At 43.4% G+C, this 16,740-nt stretch overlaps 1 protein-coding gene across 3 annotated transcripts in view; it reads right to left on the minus strand.

Moving 5' to 3' along the window:
- The window catches only part of zdhhc5a (zinc finger DHHC-type palmitoyltransferase 5a), a 30,984-nt gene that overhangs the window by 11,484 nt on the left and 2,760 nt on the right, over positions 1 to 16,740 (minus strand). For 2 of the 3 annotated variants that reach the window (XR_005613395.1, XM_031751519.2), the window contains exons 2-7: positions 11,385 to 13,229; positions 5,816 to 5,937; positions 3,134 to 3,291; positions 1,183 to 1,355; positions 701 to 803; positions 259 to 350 (exon numbers count right to left, since the gene is read on the minus strand). Coding sequence is in view for 2 of the 3 variants with exons in the window: in XM_031751519.2 (XP_031607379.1) it covers positions 259 to 350; positions 701 to 803; positions 1,183 to 1,355; positions 3,134 to 3,291; positions 5,816 to 5,937; positions 11,385 to 11,548 (812 nt within the window). In the remaining variant the exon portion in view is untranslated. The remainder of the gene's footprint in view (positions 1 to 258; positions 351 to 700; positions 804 to 1,182; positions 1,356 to 3,133; positions 3,292 to 5,815; positions 5,938 to 11,384; positions 13,230 to 16,740) is intronic. The other variant, XM_039613412.1, reaches the window with a different exon arrangement.

Raw genomic sequence — 16,740 nt, forward strand, 5'->3', positions numbered from 1 at the left:
CTACCTGTAATTTATTGCCGTTTACTTATTTGCTTAATTGTTTACTAAATGTTTGAGGTGTGAAATAAACCGCAATGGAGCAAAATATGGGTGTGTGTGGTTGGAGGATGGTTTGTTCCATCCTCCATAACATCCATAACATTTTTCTTGTTAAACAAAGGGGGGCCTGGCAAAAAAAGTTTGGGAACCACTGAGTTAAAGGGAGTGTAATCCTCTCGACACCTGACAGAGTCAAATAAAAGGGGGAAGCAAACGTACCTGGGTGCCTGTGAGCTGCAGAGGACATGAGAGACATTCTTCCAACAGCCACTGGTGAAAGGGTTAACACCTCCTCTGAACTTGCCCGTTACCTGGAGACAGACGCATCACAAAAACTTACATAGAGAATATAAGCGTAGAATGCAAAGTGTGCGTGTGTGTATTAAATGGCTGTTAACATGTAACCACTTTCAAATCAACACATTCAGTAGGATGTGAGGACCATTTGAAGGATAACCAAAGAGGATGTTTTTTCTTCCCACTGTCACTGTGGGGTTGTCTAATATTTGGGGTTCTCTGTCTGTGATCTGTACCTAATATAAGGTGTCTTTAAACAACTGTTGTTAGAAATTGGCACTATATAAATAACACTGACCTGAACTGAATCAGCAAACTCCTGGGTTCCCTGGTGTACATGTGTGGAACACTGACTTCTACTTACTTGTTCATTGGTCGTCCTGCCTCTAGCCACAAGGACTATGTGGAAGCCAGTGAGACCAGCGACAGGGATGAAGAACAGGCCTGCGACACACATTACAGCGAGCCTGAGAGCACGGGGGAGTCAAGGATCTTAGCATCTTAAACATCACTTTCAACAGATGTGATGTTGAAGTGATGTCCATCACTGCTGGACATGCCACCATGACAGCAGGTGGTGCAAAACAACATGTGACGTGTGGGGAGAGCAAAGCCAGAATGTACTCTTGTCCTAGGCCTGTTTATGCAGATTAATGCGTTTATATCGTGCGTTTTTATTCTCAAACAACCCCTTAAAATTCAAAGATTAGATTGGGTGGGGTTGGAGCCATCTTTTCTTAGAAATCTTCCCACACCACAGTGGGGAAAAAAAGGAGTCCCTCATTTAAACAACTTGACAGTAACTTGTAAAACAGAGTACCAGATCCACGGGACATGAAAGGATACGTGACAATGGCGTGCAGGCGGTCAATGTTCTGCCGATGGTAGAGGATGAAGAGCAGCCCAAAGCCAAACACAGCCATGATGTGGGCTGTCAGAGACAGCAGGAAGAGAAAGAAGTAGCGGTAGTTTCTCCTGCCGATGCAGTTGTTCACCCACGGACAGTGATGGTCGAAGTCCTGCAGAGTGAGGGGTACATTTAAGATACTGTCAGAGGAGGCTGAAATATGAATGCAGCCATTAAGAAGCATCATTTCCATGCACCACCTTTCCAGTCTAACCTCATTAAGTCCTCAACAGATATACAGAAGTGTCATCTGCAGTCTGAGTTAGCAGCATGGTGCAGGTTGGGAATGTGACATACTTTCAACAGAATACTCTGATTACAACTCTCCCGAGTGATCCCAAGAGAAGAGGCTTGAAATATTGTACAGCTGCATGTTTAGAGGAAGGTCACAATATCAACAACTGTGTAGTCCTGAGATCAGAGATCTTTGGTCATCTGCTGATACAGACACGGATCCAACACCTGGACTGCTGCAGATGAGCAGCGTAGATTATCCTTTGTATCTGAAACATTAAAATAAAACATGTCGCCTCCTTATTTGTCACACAGTATTTTCATCCAGGGATTCAGACAAATGTACAGTGAAGAACAGCCTGGGACGGTCTGCAGTGTTCTATCATGGAAACCCTGTAAAAGACTGTGTGGTAACTGTGTGTTGGCATCTGACAGCATGCCATTTCCTGGGTGGGGTTACACATACACACTTGCACAGAGCACACAATCCCAAGGTCAGCCATATTTGATTTTAGCCTGGCAACCAGTTCTTTACTGAATTAAGGACAGTGTGATTTTCTCCTGTTTGTCATTGTAACTGGAGAAAGAGACAGCGAGTGCTGGCTTAACGTGGAACGCTGCTAGCTGCATGTTTCACTGCAGCTCTCTGCCAACAGGGGAAAAACATGCAGCTGACACTCAGACATGAGTCGATCAGTGGATTTAGGAAGTCAGCACACCACAACACACTGGTGTGCCCAAATACTGTTTCCTGGCTTTTAACAAGCGATTCATCGTCAGGTTCTGTTCCACACACAGTTACTTAAGAACTTCAGCTCAAACGACATGTCGACACACCTGCAATGATACCTCTAAATATTTAAACTGCAATCGGGATGAGAGGTGCCATCATCATCATCTTCAGCTTGTCCTCTGCAGTAGAAGGCTGCAGTGTGAACATGTCAGGCCATTTAAGATTTTACACCGAGTTTAGAGTCATGCCTCTGAGACATCGAACAGATATAGGTGCGTCGCTGCCGTCTTGCCTGATGATGGACACGAGGCAGCCATTCTGTGGAAACCATTAGCAAATATGCATGTAGCCTTAGAGGCCCATCAAGACCATTTTCACTGGATTAGCATCAGCTACAGTTAGGCTACACATGAGTGTAAGTAAGGAGTAGATACAGAAACATGCTCAGGTTCAAAACTGCAGTAAAGTCCTGTTACAGGTTGTACTTGAGCTGGAGTACTGTGTTATTCAAAGGATGACTACAGGCTGTCCAACTCGTTTGCACCCATCAACACTGATACTCCTCCTTCCATCATAAACTAACAGGAGAGCTGCAGACCAACAGACATTTCCTTCAGTTACGTCTTCTAAACACATGTAAAGAATTATAACAATGATGATAATGACATGCCAAAACCAGCCGCCCAAGTGTGAAAAATCACAGAGCACGTGTGTTTTAGACCAGCTAACTTACAAAGACACGGTTCACTAAACACAGACGCATACAATGATTTACTGTTAAAGACTGTTTCAGATCAAACTGGGCTGTGTGTGGCCAGTGAACTTCATAGTGCAGGCTTACTCAGCGTGCAACATTCAGAGACTGTTCACATGAAGAATAAATGAGTAAATGTATAAAGTCAAACATGTGAGTTTGGGCACACCTCAACACAGTTGTCGCAGACAGAACAGTGGGAGCAGCGTGGCGGCCTGTAGAAGCGGCAGGTTGAACACCACTTCATCCTGACCTGGATCCCTCTGATCTCCACCGTCTTGTACAGAGGAGCACGGAAATCGTCTTCTTTGTCCTCGTCCTCCTCGGCTGCAGAGACAACACACACAATCCTAAAACTGATGATCTATTAAGGCACGAGGTCAAAAGTGAGGCGGTGAAAGTGCCAAAGCTCGCAGCTGTCCACTCAGTTTGACCGTAGGCCTCCATGTTAAAATGAGGGACTACAAAGAAGTTTTCAGTCTGTAAAAACTATTTACTCTTTCATAGCAACTGTTTTTATGTTGTCTTAACCAAGCCAGTCGTGTGGAAAGGGTCACGGGTCGCCTCTCCACCATGTCTGTGCCGTTCAAACAAAGGGCCCTCTGACCGCTTGGTATTTTAACAATCCTGTGACTAAACTGAAACCGCATCATCTCATATTTCATGCCAGACTTTTCACCTCAGACTCAGATCAAAAGAAATAAAACAAAAACAACATGTTTATGACGTTGTTTTGACTCCACAGAAATTAATGTAAAATACAATGTAAATTCACTGATGTTGGGTTGCCTAGGAACACACATTTTGATAAGAGGCTGCTCTGACATGAGCCAGAGCTAGCTAGCTAAATACACAGAGGACTGTAGTTCAATAAAAGATGAGCCGAAGCAGAGCGTGTGACTGAACACATGGACCACCGGCCGTTCTGAGCTGTGGGGGATCCTAGCAGAGAATCCACAGTGTGGAGAGCTAATCCCACCAAATAAAGAGTCAAATCCAGAACACAGCAGCGTGGACGGTGGACGACAGGCCGAGGCGATCGGACGCAGATGTGGACGAGATGATGAACGGGTTTTGTAGGCAGCTGGGAGGCCAGTTTTAAAATGTCTTATACCATCTGTATTTTAGCATAACTAACGACACATCTTATCCAAAACTCATGTTTTTGTTCTGTAAAAATTCCTTTTTTTCCCTGTTAGCTGTTGTTGGTTATTGTTTACCATTGGAAATGAAATGACCTAAATGATAACAACTAATCACAAACCTAAAAACAGTGTCAAAGCTTACTTTACATTAGAGAAATCTGATTAAAATGAACAAGCTAACTAAAATGAGGAGGTCAAAATGATGCCTGCTGCTAAACTCCTCTTCACAGCTCCACTGTATCCATCTCAATAGTAGTCTGAACAGACCTAACACCATGATGAGGCTTTTCTGTTCAACGTTTGAGTTCTCATTTGTAGGTACACCCTGGTGGTGATGGATGGGCGGACGGCCCTTTTGAATTTTAGATGTAATTTTGTTTTAAACAAAATCAAATTAGAAGGACGCAAGACCAACGACTGAGCCCCGGCACACTTCCTGTGCAGCGCGCCTCACTGAGGTGCTGCTGTCACTGCTGTCTGCAGCTTTAATCCATCACTTTATCCAAGTGCTGCCTGTTTGACACAAGTTAGTTACCTATTTGGTGACACCCAGCATCAGTGGCGACCTACACCTTAGTTCACAGATTCACTTTGGCGAGGGTTTATTTCTGGGATTTTGCACAACCCAGGATTCAAATCATCTACATAATGGGCTTGGATTTACATCATTATGAATGAAATGTGCTCTATTTGGAAGCAGCAGGCCCCTCCCCTTTCGACAGGTTGTGTGTGAGACTTTATATTTTACAGTTTGATGATTAAAATTTTAAATTGTCATTGATCCCTTTACCCCGAGTCCTAAAGTGTATATTTGTTTTTTTACTCTTCTTATATTTATTGTTTGTTTACTTGCCCTTCTGTAACTGCAGCCTCATCGTCTCGTCTCTCTATATACTGGACTGTATGTAGCGGAGATGACAATAAAGTTTACTTTGACTTCAGCAGCGAGCAGGCGCACCGAGGGCTCTTGCGCTCACTCATAGAATTTCGAAAAAAACATCGGTGCAAATTATAAGTCTGTATAATAATGTCTGGTGTTTTCATGTTTGTTGGTTTGTTTTTATTTTGTTTTATTTTGCCAGTTGGTTATTAGATGCTGCTCCAGCCAGCCAGAGAATCCCCCGCCGCCCCGCCCTCGGGGTGGCTGTAGCTCAGGAGGTAGAGCAGGTCACCTACTGATTGGAAGGTTGGTGGTTCGATCCCTGGCTCCTCCAGTCTGCATGTCAAGTATCCTTGGGCAAGATACTAACCCCAAGTTGCTCTCTGATGCATCCATCGGAGTATGAATGTGTGTGAATGTCGTTAGTGCAATCTAAGTATAGATAAAGTGCTTGTGAGAATGGGTGTGATTGGGTGAATGTGGCATGTTGTATAGAGCGCTTTGAGTACTCCGAGAGAGTAGAAAAGCACTATATAAGAATCAGTCCATTTACCATTTATCATTCCTCCCTGTGCCGCAAGCAGCAGGCGCACCTCGCAAACGCAGGACGCCCTTACTCCCAGCAAATGGGCGATAGTAAACTGATCGGTGCCTGTAACATTCCCGATATGCGCTGGCATGACGTCGGGGCAGCATGAGTACGAGCAATTTTTTTTTTTTTTTTTTGCCGATGTCCGTGATGCCGCCCCCCACCACGATGTCGCCCGTATCAAAAACCACTACTGCCCAGCATTAAAGGCGTTCATTCAACCATCCATGCGCTCACCTCGGGGGAAGATGCCAGGGTCCATGAATGTGGCCATACAGAAGTTAGCCAAAACAAAGAGGAAGATGATGCCATTGTAGATGGGGACGGCCACTGAGAAACGCTCTGAAAGCCACGGACACCTGAAACAAGACCAAGCCTCATGTTGGAGATGTCCAAACAAATACATTACAGAACTGTTAGAGCTGGCTGTTGTTAAACGTGAGGCTGCGGACTTTGTAGCAAAGCTGCAGCACCATGTTTACTCCATTATACTCAGATGGTTTGATTTCATAATGAAGGATTTTGAAGTTATATGTAAACAACATGTCCCCAGACTTAAAGCTGCAAAAGTGTCACATGATTCAAAGTAAGCCAAATCACTGAGTGAGCTCTTTAAAGGTTAACATTGGAGGCAGTGTGATCCTTCAGATGGAGATGGGAGCAAATAATACATACTGAAATAATATTTGATGTGTTCAAAGTAATGAAGCCACGTGTGAATTAGCACAACGATATGGGACTGTGATCATTGCACTCTCCGGCACGGTGGAATAAGACAGTGTCTGTTAGCTGAGTGGGTATTATGAAAAGGACCTTTAACCCAAAGCAAGATTTTGGCAGCACGAGTGTCTGAGACTTCAGGGCTTATTGGATTGGACAACATCTTAAATGTTCAGTGTTGGTTTCGAGGACTACACAGTGATGCTTTTGATCCTAAGTAATTGGGATCATCCTCATTCCAGCAGAAGATTGGATAGAGGTTGAACTGTATGAACAAATGAACTTTAAAAGTAACACAACACACACAATGTATATATGTACTGATTACCAATAAACAGACTAATCAGAGGCTACCTGGTATACCTTTCAGTATGGTAAAATGAAAGCTCACATGTGTCTGCTACAGCACAGCAGAGTCATAAAAGCAGAGCTTCAAACAGCTTATCCCTGTACAGCAGAGGTGTGCAACTCCAGTCCTCCAGATTTGCTGTCCTGCAGCTTTAAGTGCATCCCTACTCCAACACAGCTGAATCAGATGGTTGGATTACCTCTTCAGCATGCCATCAAGTTTGGCAAAGGCCTGGTAACAAGCCACTCATTTGATTCAGGTGTGTTAGAACAAGAATGCATTCTTGGATCTATTGGACCTCGGTGTGCTCCTGAAATGTTTGCCATAATTAGACATAAACACAGGATATATAAGGGAAAAAAACTGAATGATAATGTGGATTTAGTAATCTTGTTATTTTTTCGTCTGGATCCGAGTGGTCCTGGATGGTAACAATCATGATTCCTAAACTTGTGTGGGATGTTTTTTGTTTTTGTTTTTATTATTAGACACTGGGATCATAAAAAGACAAGCAATGAAATCCCCCCTCCCCCCACAAAACAAGGAAAAACAAAACTGTCATACATGGCAACACGACAGAGAATACAGCAGGAGGAACAAAGAGTGGCAGACCAGATGACGAGCCTTTGTCAGGGTGACAGATGTTGGCCTATTTTCTCTTCACTAATCTGATGCACAGAGCTGACTGACCACCATACTGAGCCCCCCCCCCACACGTCAATCTGACATACTCATGCTTCTCCTACAGAGGCTACTTCACAGATGCCCACTATTTTTTCTTCCCTCTTCTCACACCTCCTGACACACGTGCACGCCACAGCGAGGCGTTTACAAGATTACTGATAATAGTCTATAACCTCATTGGGTTAGCATTCTCACACTCACAGGCTTTTTATAGCAGATAATAAAACCATGAATCAACAGATGAACATTAGCCGATGCTGCTGAAGTGAAGCAGAGCAAAGTTACAGAGGTTTTACTAGAGACCCAGCTAAGAGTTTTGCAATTTGGCATCATTTTAAAAAGCTTCAATTTCTTGGATATTGAACAGCAAACATAAGGCTTTCTTGTCACAGGTCATTTAAAAAACAAAACAAAACACAGCAATGAACACAACGGTAGACTGATGCTTAATAAGCAAGCAAAAAATGCAGAAAACAGATTTGATGGGAAACTGTTCTTGAAGTACAGAGAGAGAGAGAGCTGTGCAGGAAGTGTGATTTTATCGTGGTGGATGCAAAACAGCAACAGTCAGAGAGAATTAATGACGATGTTTATCAAACATGAAGTGTAGTTTGGATCTTCTTTTGCTGCTGGTTCAGTCAATTTTAGTTGGAGTGACAAAACCTGCAGCATCAGCAGGGCTCGTAAAATCGCTAGCCCGACGTCCCGGGGCTAGCTTCCAGTCGGGCTACCAAAATCTATCTCAGCCCTGCCCGTCGGGCTATCATAGGAAGGAAAAATATATGTCAATGCTTTTGCATTCTTTTGAAAATGTAGCTGGGTAATTATGTCATTGGCATCGATGAGCCACTGCCAATATGTGACATATTGAAATCACGTTTGAATTTGTGCTTGTTTTTTGCTTTCACTTTCACTTTGTGATCGTGCGAACGGTGTGTAGAGAGCGGCAGCACTGATTGGTGAGTGACGATTAGTTGCGCACCAATTCCTCTGACATCGTCTTATCACTCATTAGCTTACTATTCAAACGTGACAAGTGAAATCTCCCACAGCAAGCTTAAACATGTGAGAGGTTGATTGCGCAGAGAATCGCTGACCGTTATGTAAGTACGTGTGTAAAAGCAGCAGGATATATATTTTAGTTCTGCTGAGCCAAATAAGACAGGTCAGGGTGAAGAAGGCACAGCCAAAGAAAAGCCGACCACAAAACGGAAAAGTTATGACAAATCAGACTATGAAGGAAAAAGAAAGCTCAGCTTTTTTGGTTTCATGGACAAAAGAATTTCTGTGGCTGGAATATGACGAGCTAAATAACATGATGTTCTGCCGGGTGTGTCGTGAGTTTCATTTCATTTGAGTCGACAAGCGCCTTTGTAACTGGGACCAGTAATTTTAAGAAAGACCCCATCAGAACCCATGAGAAATGCAAGAAATGCATTGTTGCCCAGTCTGCAATATCTTTCCCAGAACAAACAGCAATTGCAAAAAACATACTAAAAATAAACCAAGCACAAGCAGAAGTCCTGAAGAAGCTGTTTAGAACAGCGTACTATGTTGCAAAGAGTGAACTACCATTGGCAAAATGTAGCAGTCTTTGCAAACTTCAAAAAGCAAATGGCCTCGATCTTGGTTCCACTCACCTCTGACCCTTGACTTCAGTGGAAATTTCAGATTCAGGATCTGACACAGACTGATTCATGTTCTACACAGTTCTTGCAAGTTCATAGAAATTTCTGTTCAATTAGAACCAAGTATTTGAGTTGATGATTGTAATTTTTATACAGTTGTTGTGATTTGTGTTTTAACAATATTTTGATTAATGTTTTGTTACGTAACGGAAACAAAACAGGAAGCAAAACATCAAAAAAAAAAGCTCTCTTTTCTTAATTTGGGCTAGTTAAATTTATTTTGGGCTACCAAAACCTGAAGAGTGCCTGCCCGAAGGGCTACCAGGGATTTTGAAATTTTGCGAGCCCTGATCAGAATCTGTGAGATGTCTGTGTTAAGTACCCGACATGTCTACGATCCACGCTGTGTGTTTACTTCTTTGTGTGGACTCCGGGGGTGTCCAAATTCTTGGGCTGCATCCTGCTGAGGCCGCATTTGTAGACCGATTACATCACAGCAATGCAACAAAGGCTGTCTGTAGACTCCTCTGAATGCAGCCAACAAATGCGTCCTCCTTTTCCCTGAATTTGAAGGATGGGTCAGGTGTATCCTTCGTGGCCACCATATCCCAGACTTCATAGCGCGGCCGCTATGAATGGCGCCCACTAACTAGTTTTAATATTACTCTTATCAAGACATGACATATTTGCAAAAGTGCTCCAACGTTTTCGGAGATGTCTGTTACCCACCAGCTCGATAGGTAGCCGGGGCGAGAACAGCGAACTCCCCGCACATCGTTTTCAGACCCCTGCGGTCTTTGGCTGCTCAGGTTAAACATGATATATAATCACTCAGATAACTTAAAAATGTTATTTTGGCTTTTTTCAGTGTTTTATTTGTTCCTGAGTAAATCGGTTTGGCTGAGATTAAAGTTATAGTTTTCACACAGCTGAATAAACATCAAACAGAAAACTGATTAAACAGAAGTGTGAGACGGTCGAGAGTTTACGCCAGTGTCCTGTTATATTTTAGATAGCAAGGAGCAGACGGCCGAGTTTATTAAAGTCCACCGAGACGGCGGTGACGCAGATCTGAAGGCTAGAACGTCCCATTTCACAGCCCTGTATTTTCGGCCTACCCAGCCTTCGGAGGACCCGGCCCACGTAGACCGCGAAGGCCGGGTCCTCAGGAGGATGCAGCCCCTGAATTTGGACACCCCTTCTGTTTACCTGCTCTCATTTACTGTTTTAGCTGTTTGATGGTTGTTGAAATAGTTTTGTGAGCTTTAAGCTGAGATTCTGGTGTTTCTGGCAAAATACATTTATATTTAAAAACCGGTTCAGGATTTAATGAATCGCTTTATTCAATCTAACATCGATTTGAATCAGGAAATTGATTTTTTAAACCCGCCCCTTATTAAGTGACCACCTGAATGAAGAGCAGAGGAAGCAGGTGACGTGTCAGCAAAGATCAAAGTGAGTACTCCAAACATTCATAAGAAGAGGAGCGACTCTGGTTTTATATGTAAAACATTAGGGAGGAACACATGAGCACGAGCATGAGCGCGTGAAATGGTTGGTAATCCTACTGAAGCAGAACAACGCGGTCGCTTTTTGGAACATGAAATGCTACAGGTATGCACTCAGTTTACATGTTTTACGTCAGGTTTTGTAATAGTCAAATTTTACTTAATTACTCACGTACAGGTGGAAAAACGACTTTGAAAACGTTCCTTAGTTCAAGAAAAACAATGACTTTTGGCTCACAGGTTACTGCATGAAACATTCATGCTCAGTTTGCGTGCACTCGTTTGTCTGTTAGCACCAAACACATCGAGTGGCTGCCAATTCATTATGACTAAAGAAAATCTTTATTGTAGCTCTACAGTCATTACCAGCAACCAGTTCCTGTCAACTTTTAATTCGTCTCCACTGTCAGAGAGAGTGACATATGTGGCACAATCAGAGTGCTGAAGTCAAATCAGCCATAGATTTTTGGGCCAAACATGAGTTTTAAACCTCATGTTTGGTCATAAATAAATAAATCTCTATGTCCTGTATGCGCAGCCAAAACCAAATGTAATGATTATATCTGATATTTTCATCATAATAATATATTATAACATATATTAATGTGACAAAGGGAAACTTCAGTAATATATTTAGGTGCACCTCATTTTGCATAACACATATTTCTATGGGAAACACTGGAGGAAGGGTTAGCTGTGACAGTTACACTCTGAGTGTGAGCGAATGTCCTCACAGGGACAGATATCCATGTCTGAGCTCATCCAGGTAAGTGAGAGGCCCCAGTGACATTAGCTACCCAAACATACAACGCTGACTGTAAAATATCACTAACCAAACGGAGCAATAAAACAGTGGAAATGATCACAGTCCATGAACTCTGTGTGTGTGTGTGTGTGTGCGCAGTGTTTGCACTCACGTGAAACAGAAGAAGAGCGTGGTGGAGCCGACGAGGAAGAACGCTGCTGCTGACACAGGAACGTAGCGTGAGGGTCGCAGGGGTCTGCTGGACGGGACTACAGCATGAGGGAGGGGGGACGAGGATGGACCCCGCCCTCCGCTCTTACTACTACTGCCTGGCATCACTTCCTGTTAGCAGTGATGTGTGTGTCCACTAACTGCTATCCAAAGTCATTTATCATCAGCCTTAAATCTTCCCCCAGGTGTACAGAGTGGGTTTGGTGTGCAGGGACTTTAATATTGGGAACAAAGGTGAGGAAAAGGAGATTTTAAAAAATTTTAAAGAAGAGAAATAGTGGAACTGTTGATAGTAGTTGGAAGGTTTCACTTCTGAGATGGAAAAGAGAAAAATGCTTTACTGCATCACAACGATGGGAGGAGGGGTGGATGCTTGTTTTCTCAGGTTCTTAGGTCAATCCTGATCAACTGTGACAGATCAAAATAAGCTTACAGGTCTGTGCTGTGAAAGCCTCGTTTCCCCGTCTGCCTAAAAAACAGGTGGGAAGACAGGCTGCACAAATAAGCCAGTGAATGTAAAGAGGAAGGTGCCTGATCCACCGTGTGCCACGAGCTAATACACTAAAGTTCTACTCTGTTTATTCCAACGAGTCACTCAAGTAGGAATACGACAGAAGGTGGTCTTTCCCAAAGGTTCCAGAACAATCGGTCCGCAAACGTCAACAACAACAAAAATTGGCAAAATGATAAGAGTACAGTTTTAAATGGAGAATGGCTGATTGTGAAAAACAAAAACCATTTAGTACTTTGGTGCTGTGAAAAAACTCAAACTGTAACAGAACCCTGCAGCCTGAACTTTGCAGCCTGATTGGTCCTCAAATGGGAGAAGGGTGAGCGCAGAGGTGGAGCTGTTTGGGTAGCAAGCAGTGAGAAATGCGATGAGGCTTAAAAAGAAAAAAAACGTGAATGAAAAATAAAGCACTGGATGAAAATGTCACTGCTTTGTGCTTTTTTAAAGCAGAGTCCTTCACATCAGTAACAAGCTTGTCCACACTAGCAAAATGTTCTCAGGTCAGGGAAACAATCCAAGGACAGGCTTTAAATTTAAAAAAGCATCAACCCCGACTAGCCTTCAGTCCAGGACTTGTATTAGAAACAGCAGTCTGTAAGCGGGCCAATGGAGTAGCCTGGTTTTCTTGTGTCGTGGCATCCCTAGACCCCACTGGTGGCTGATTTAAACCACCACACCTGCAAGCTGCACTGTAGATGTGATCGCAAGACAGAAGGCAGTTTGTGAGTGGGTAACACTTTCCAAAACAACTGGGGGAAAATCCAGTGGACCATCCATTAGTATCCCTTTCATTAGTACTGAAAGTGTTGAGAAAGAGCCAAACAGGGAGGCCTGGGCTATGTGTAAACAGGTAGTGGTATCAAATCAGCCAGCCATGGCAACACGGACCTACTCTGTTCCTCCTCTGGTTTCATGGGTGTCAGTTATGCAACAGAAATGTCGGGCATCCCAGCTTCAGGGACCTCCAGGGACCTTCCTCCACTTCCTTCCCTAGCAGGGCACTGAGGCTTTGATAACACCCTCCCCACAACAATCCCGTGGAGGTTACAGTCTCTCCAGAGCCGTGCCCTAAAAACAACCTCAACAAAAAGGGAAAAGTAGTGCCTTTAATATGTAGAACATAGAGATTCCAAAGGCCAGCTGTGTACTGAGTATTCCTCAGGATGCAAACACGTTTCCTCTTCTGATGGGTAAACAGATGAAACACTGGAACAGTACAATTCTGTCCAGAGTCACAAACCGCTGAATCCAGTCCCACGGTAGGTTAGGATGCTCCTATAGTGGTAAGAACAGGAAGACAAACTATTATTTTCATCAACCTTTGGGAGCTACATTCACTGATCCACTGTCACCGATCAATAGGATCAAACGCTGCTGCTATGCAATTACTGACTGACTGCATTCACTTTTATTAAGAAAACAGTAAATCAAGGTGCTACAGTCACTGGTGCTGGAAACATTACTTCCTCAGACTGTTCTGATTAGCAGCGCTGCTTACAAATCAAATAATGAGAAGAAATGTTTTAAGTTTCACAGCAGGGATTTTCCCAGGGGACCAAGAACCTTTTCAGGGACTTGCAAAGTAATCCTGCATTTGGATGAGGGAAGGCAGCAAGAATGTCCATCTTATGCTGCAAGTGTAAAAATCTATGAAAAAGACAATGAGGGAACTAATCTAACAGAGTGTGAATCTCAGTGTTTAAGTGCACACTGAAACTTCAAATGGGAAGTATAATGGCAAAAACAGAAAATCATTTTATAGTCAACTTCAAAGTTTGCCTAAGGACTGCAGTTGGTGTTTCCAGGGCTGACGATGCTTTGTCTTGTGATAAGCTGTCAGACTGTGCTACCAAAGAGTAATTCTACCTCACAGGCCAAACCTCTGTAGCTTGCCTTTGCCTTTACAGGTTAGTTTATGTATGCGACTTTTGTCTTAACATGTTCGTTTCCCAAAGCGTTACTGGTAATTTGATGAGAACAGTCAAAACCTAAAAGTAAGGGTCTTGGGGACAGACCGTCGCCCTCTGCACAGCCTGCATGTGTGCTGAACATGTGCTTTGCTGGCAGAACATTGAGTGGAACCGATGTTGACTGGCAGCATCAAAGGCCAATCCCTGCCTTTCCGATACTGCAACAGAGCCCAGTAACAAACTGGGAAACTTTGTATAGGGACATGAGGCTGAATTTGATCCTCTCTCCAACCAGCTCCTTCATCACACACGTGAAAGCTGCTGTCACTTGAAGCTCACGGCAGTTTTTTTGGTTTACAGGCATTTCCTGCCATTCCTGAAATATATTCATATCTTGGTCAGGACAGACGAGTCAACAGTGGGACGCACTTGCTCTGTGACACTGCACAGGTTAGCTTACAGTCTGATCATGTGGAGCAGCAAGGACCTCCCCTCATTATGCACAACACACTTACTGGTGCACAGACCGGGAAAGTGGGAATCCCCTTAACAGGGTTTAGGAAGAGGCAACCAGCTCTGTATCCTGGACTCATCTCATGAAGGGAAGCTTATGCCCCATCACTGACTGGCACATCAGGTGTTGGCGGAGGCTACAGTGATGGCATACGAGTACCAGGACTGCAACTTCCTGTGTGCACGTCACACCGGAGGAATGTCGACCTCACGGACCCATCTTGAGTGTTTCTGTGGAGGACATCAGTGCAGCAGCTACTTGGGCATCTCCACATACAGTTGTTAGTTTACTGCCTCAGTGGGACTGTGCCCTCACTGGCACACTCAGTCTTTTGTGTGGGCTCTTAACTGTAAGCTGACCTTTAGGGTGGACGTCAGGTTAAAGCACGTGGGGTGATGAGTTGTAGGCTTTGTAGTAGACTACAGCTCCCATACAAGATGCCCAGTGGTTACCAGAGTAAATCCAGATTTCTGGAAACTGAGTAAAGCCAGCCAGTCTGCCAGGGTCCACTAAGGCCTGAGTCAGTTATATTTCAATGTCCATAAGACTGACAATGTTTTATGATTCTCAGACCAAAGTACGAGGAACCAGCTACTTGAGGTGAAAAACATTTTAGTTATACAAAAATAAAAACCAGACTTTTGACTTAAAAAAAAAACTGAAATGGTTTTCTGATCTAAAAAACAAACAAACTAATAAATGTCTAAAAGAAATATTCTTAGTATTCGTATCCATTAGTTTGGTAATAAAATAAACTTACACAACGAGTTGAAAGACATGTTTGAGACTCTTGATGTCTACAATTGCACTACGAGTCATCTGCTTTCAAAAATTATGTTTTTAATTGTACCATCTATACTAAGTTTCTTAAAAACTTTCCTCTGACACATGGCCTCCATACAGTAATGATTAAAAAGACTAAAACTAACTGAAACTAATCTTCAAACAATAAAAACTAAGAGAAAGTAAGACAATCCACTCTGGAAACTAAAACCAAACTGAATTCAAAACAAAAAGTCTAAAAACTATCTAGAAATGACGTGAAGGTTCTCAGTCATCCAGGTCATCGTAGTCAAAGGAGTTTGCAAAGAAAAGCGTCTGGACTTCTTTAAGTTGCTTGAAGACGTTTCACCTCTCATCCGAGAAGCTTCTTCAGTTCTAAGGTCAAATGGCCGAGAGTCCCAGATTTAAACCCAGTGGGAGTATCCCCCCAAGGAGGGACAAAGGACCCCCTGGTGATCCTCTAATCACATGCGCCAAGGTGTGAAAGCGGGTGTGGGACCTAATCAGCCAGGGTTTCGGGTGAGCTCATTGTGAAACCTGGCCCCACCTTGTCATGTGAATTCCTGAGGTCAGATGGCCCAGGATGTGAGTGGGCGTTAAGGCGTCTGGGGAGGGAACTCAAAACTGGATTATAGATGGCAGACAGTTGGTGTCGTAAACCACCGCCTCTGTTCAAAGATGGTCGCTCACAGTGGACATAGATGGCCTCTTTCACTCCTCGGCCTCTGGGACTCTCGGCCATTTGACCTTAGAACTGAAGAAGCTTCTCGGATGAGAGGTGAAACGTCTTCAAGCAACTTAAAGAAGTCCAGACGCTTTTCTTTGCAAACTCCTTTGACTATCTAGAAATGACAAAACTACAATAACTCTGCTGTGAACAAACATTAGCTACGAAAATTTAACAAATCACTTAAAGCCTGGATCAGTCCGTTTCTATTACGGATTAATTGGCCGGGGGGGAACACAAACAAAATAAACAAAATAAAGTACAAAAACTAAATAAATGAAAGTATGTACAGTGGCTTGCAAAAGTATTCGGCCCCCTTGAACTTTTCCACATTTTGTCACATTACAGCCACAAACATGAATCAATGTTATTGGAATTCCAGGTGAAAGACCAATACAAAGTGGTGTACACGTGAGAAGTGGAACGAAAATCATACATGATTCCAAACATTTTTTACAAATAAATAACTGCAAAGTGGGGTGTGCGTAATTATTCAGCCCCTGAGTCAATACTTTGTAGAACCACCTTTTGCTGCAGTTACAGCTGCCAGTCTTTTAGGGTATGTCTCTACCAGCTTTGCACATCTACAGACTGAAATCCTTGCCCATTCTTCTTTGCAAAACAGCTCCAGCTCAGTCAGATTAGATGGACAGCGTTTGTGAACAGCAGTTTTCAGATCTTGCCACAGATTCTGGATTGGATTTAGATCTGGACTTTGACTGGGCCATTCTAACACATGGATATGTTTTGTTTTAAACCATTCCATTGTTGCCCTGGCTTTATGTTTAGGGTCGTTGTCCTGCTGGAAGGTGAACCTCCGCCCCAGTCTCAAGTCTTTAGCAGACTCCAAGA

Source organism: Oreochromis aureus, linkage group 6 (assembly GCF_013358895.1).
Source record: "Oreochromis aureus strain Israel breed Guangdong linkage group 6, ZZ_aureus, whole genome shotgun sequence".
NCBI classification, from domain to species: Eukaryota; Metazoa; Chordata; class Actinopteri; order Cichliformes; family Cichlidae; genus Oreochromis; species Oreochromis aureus.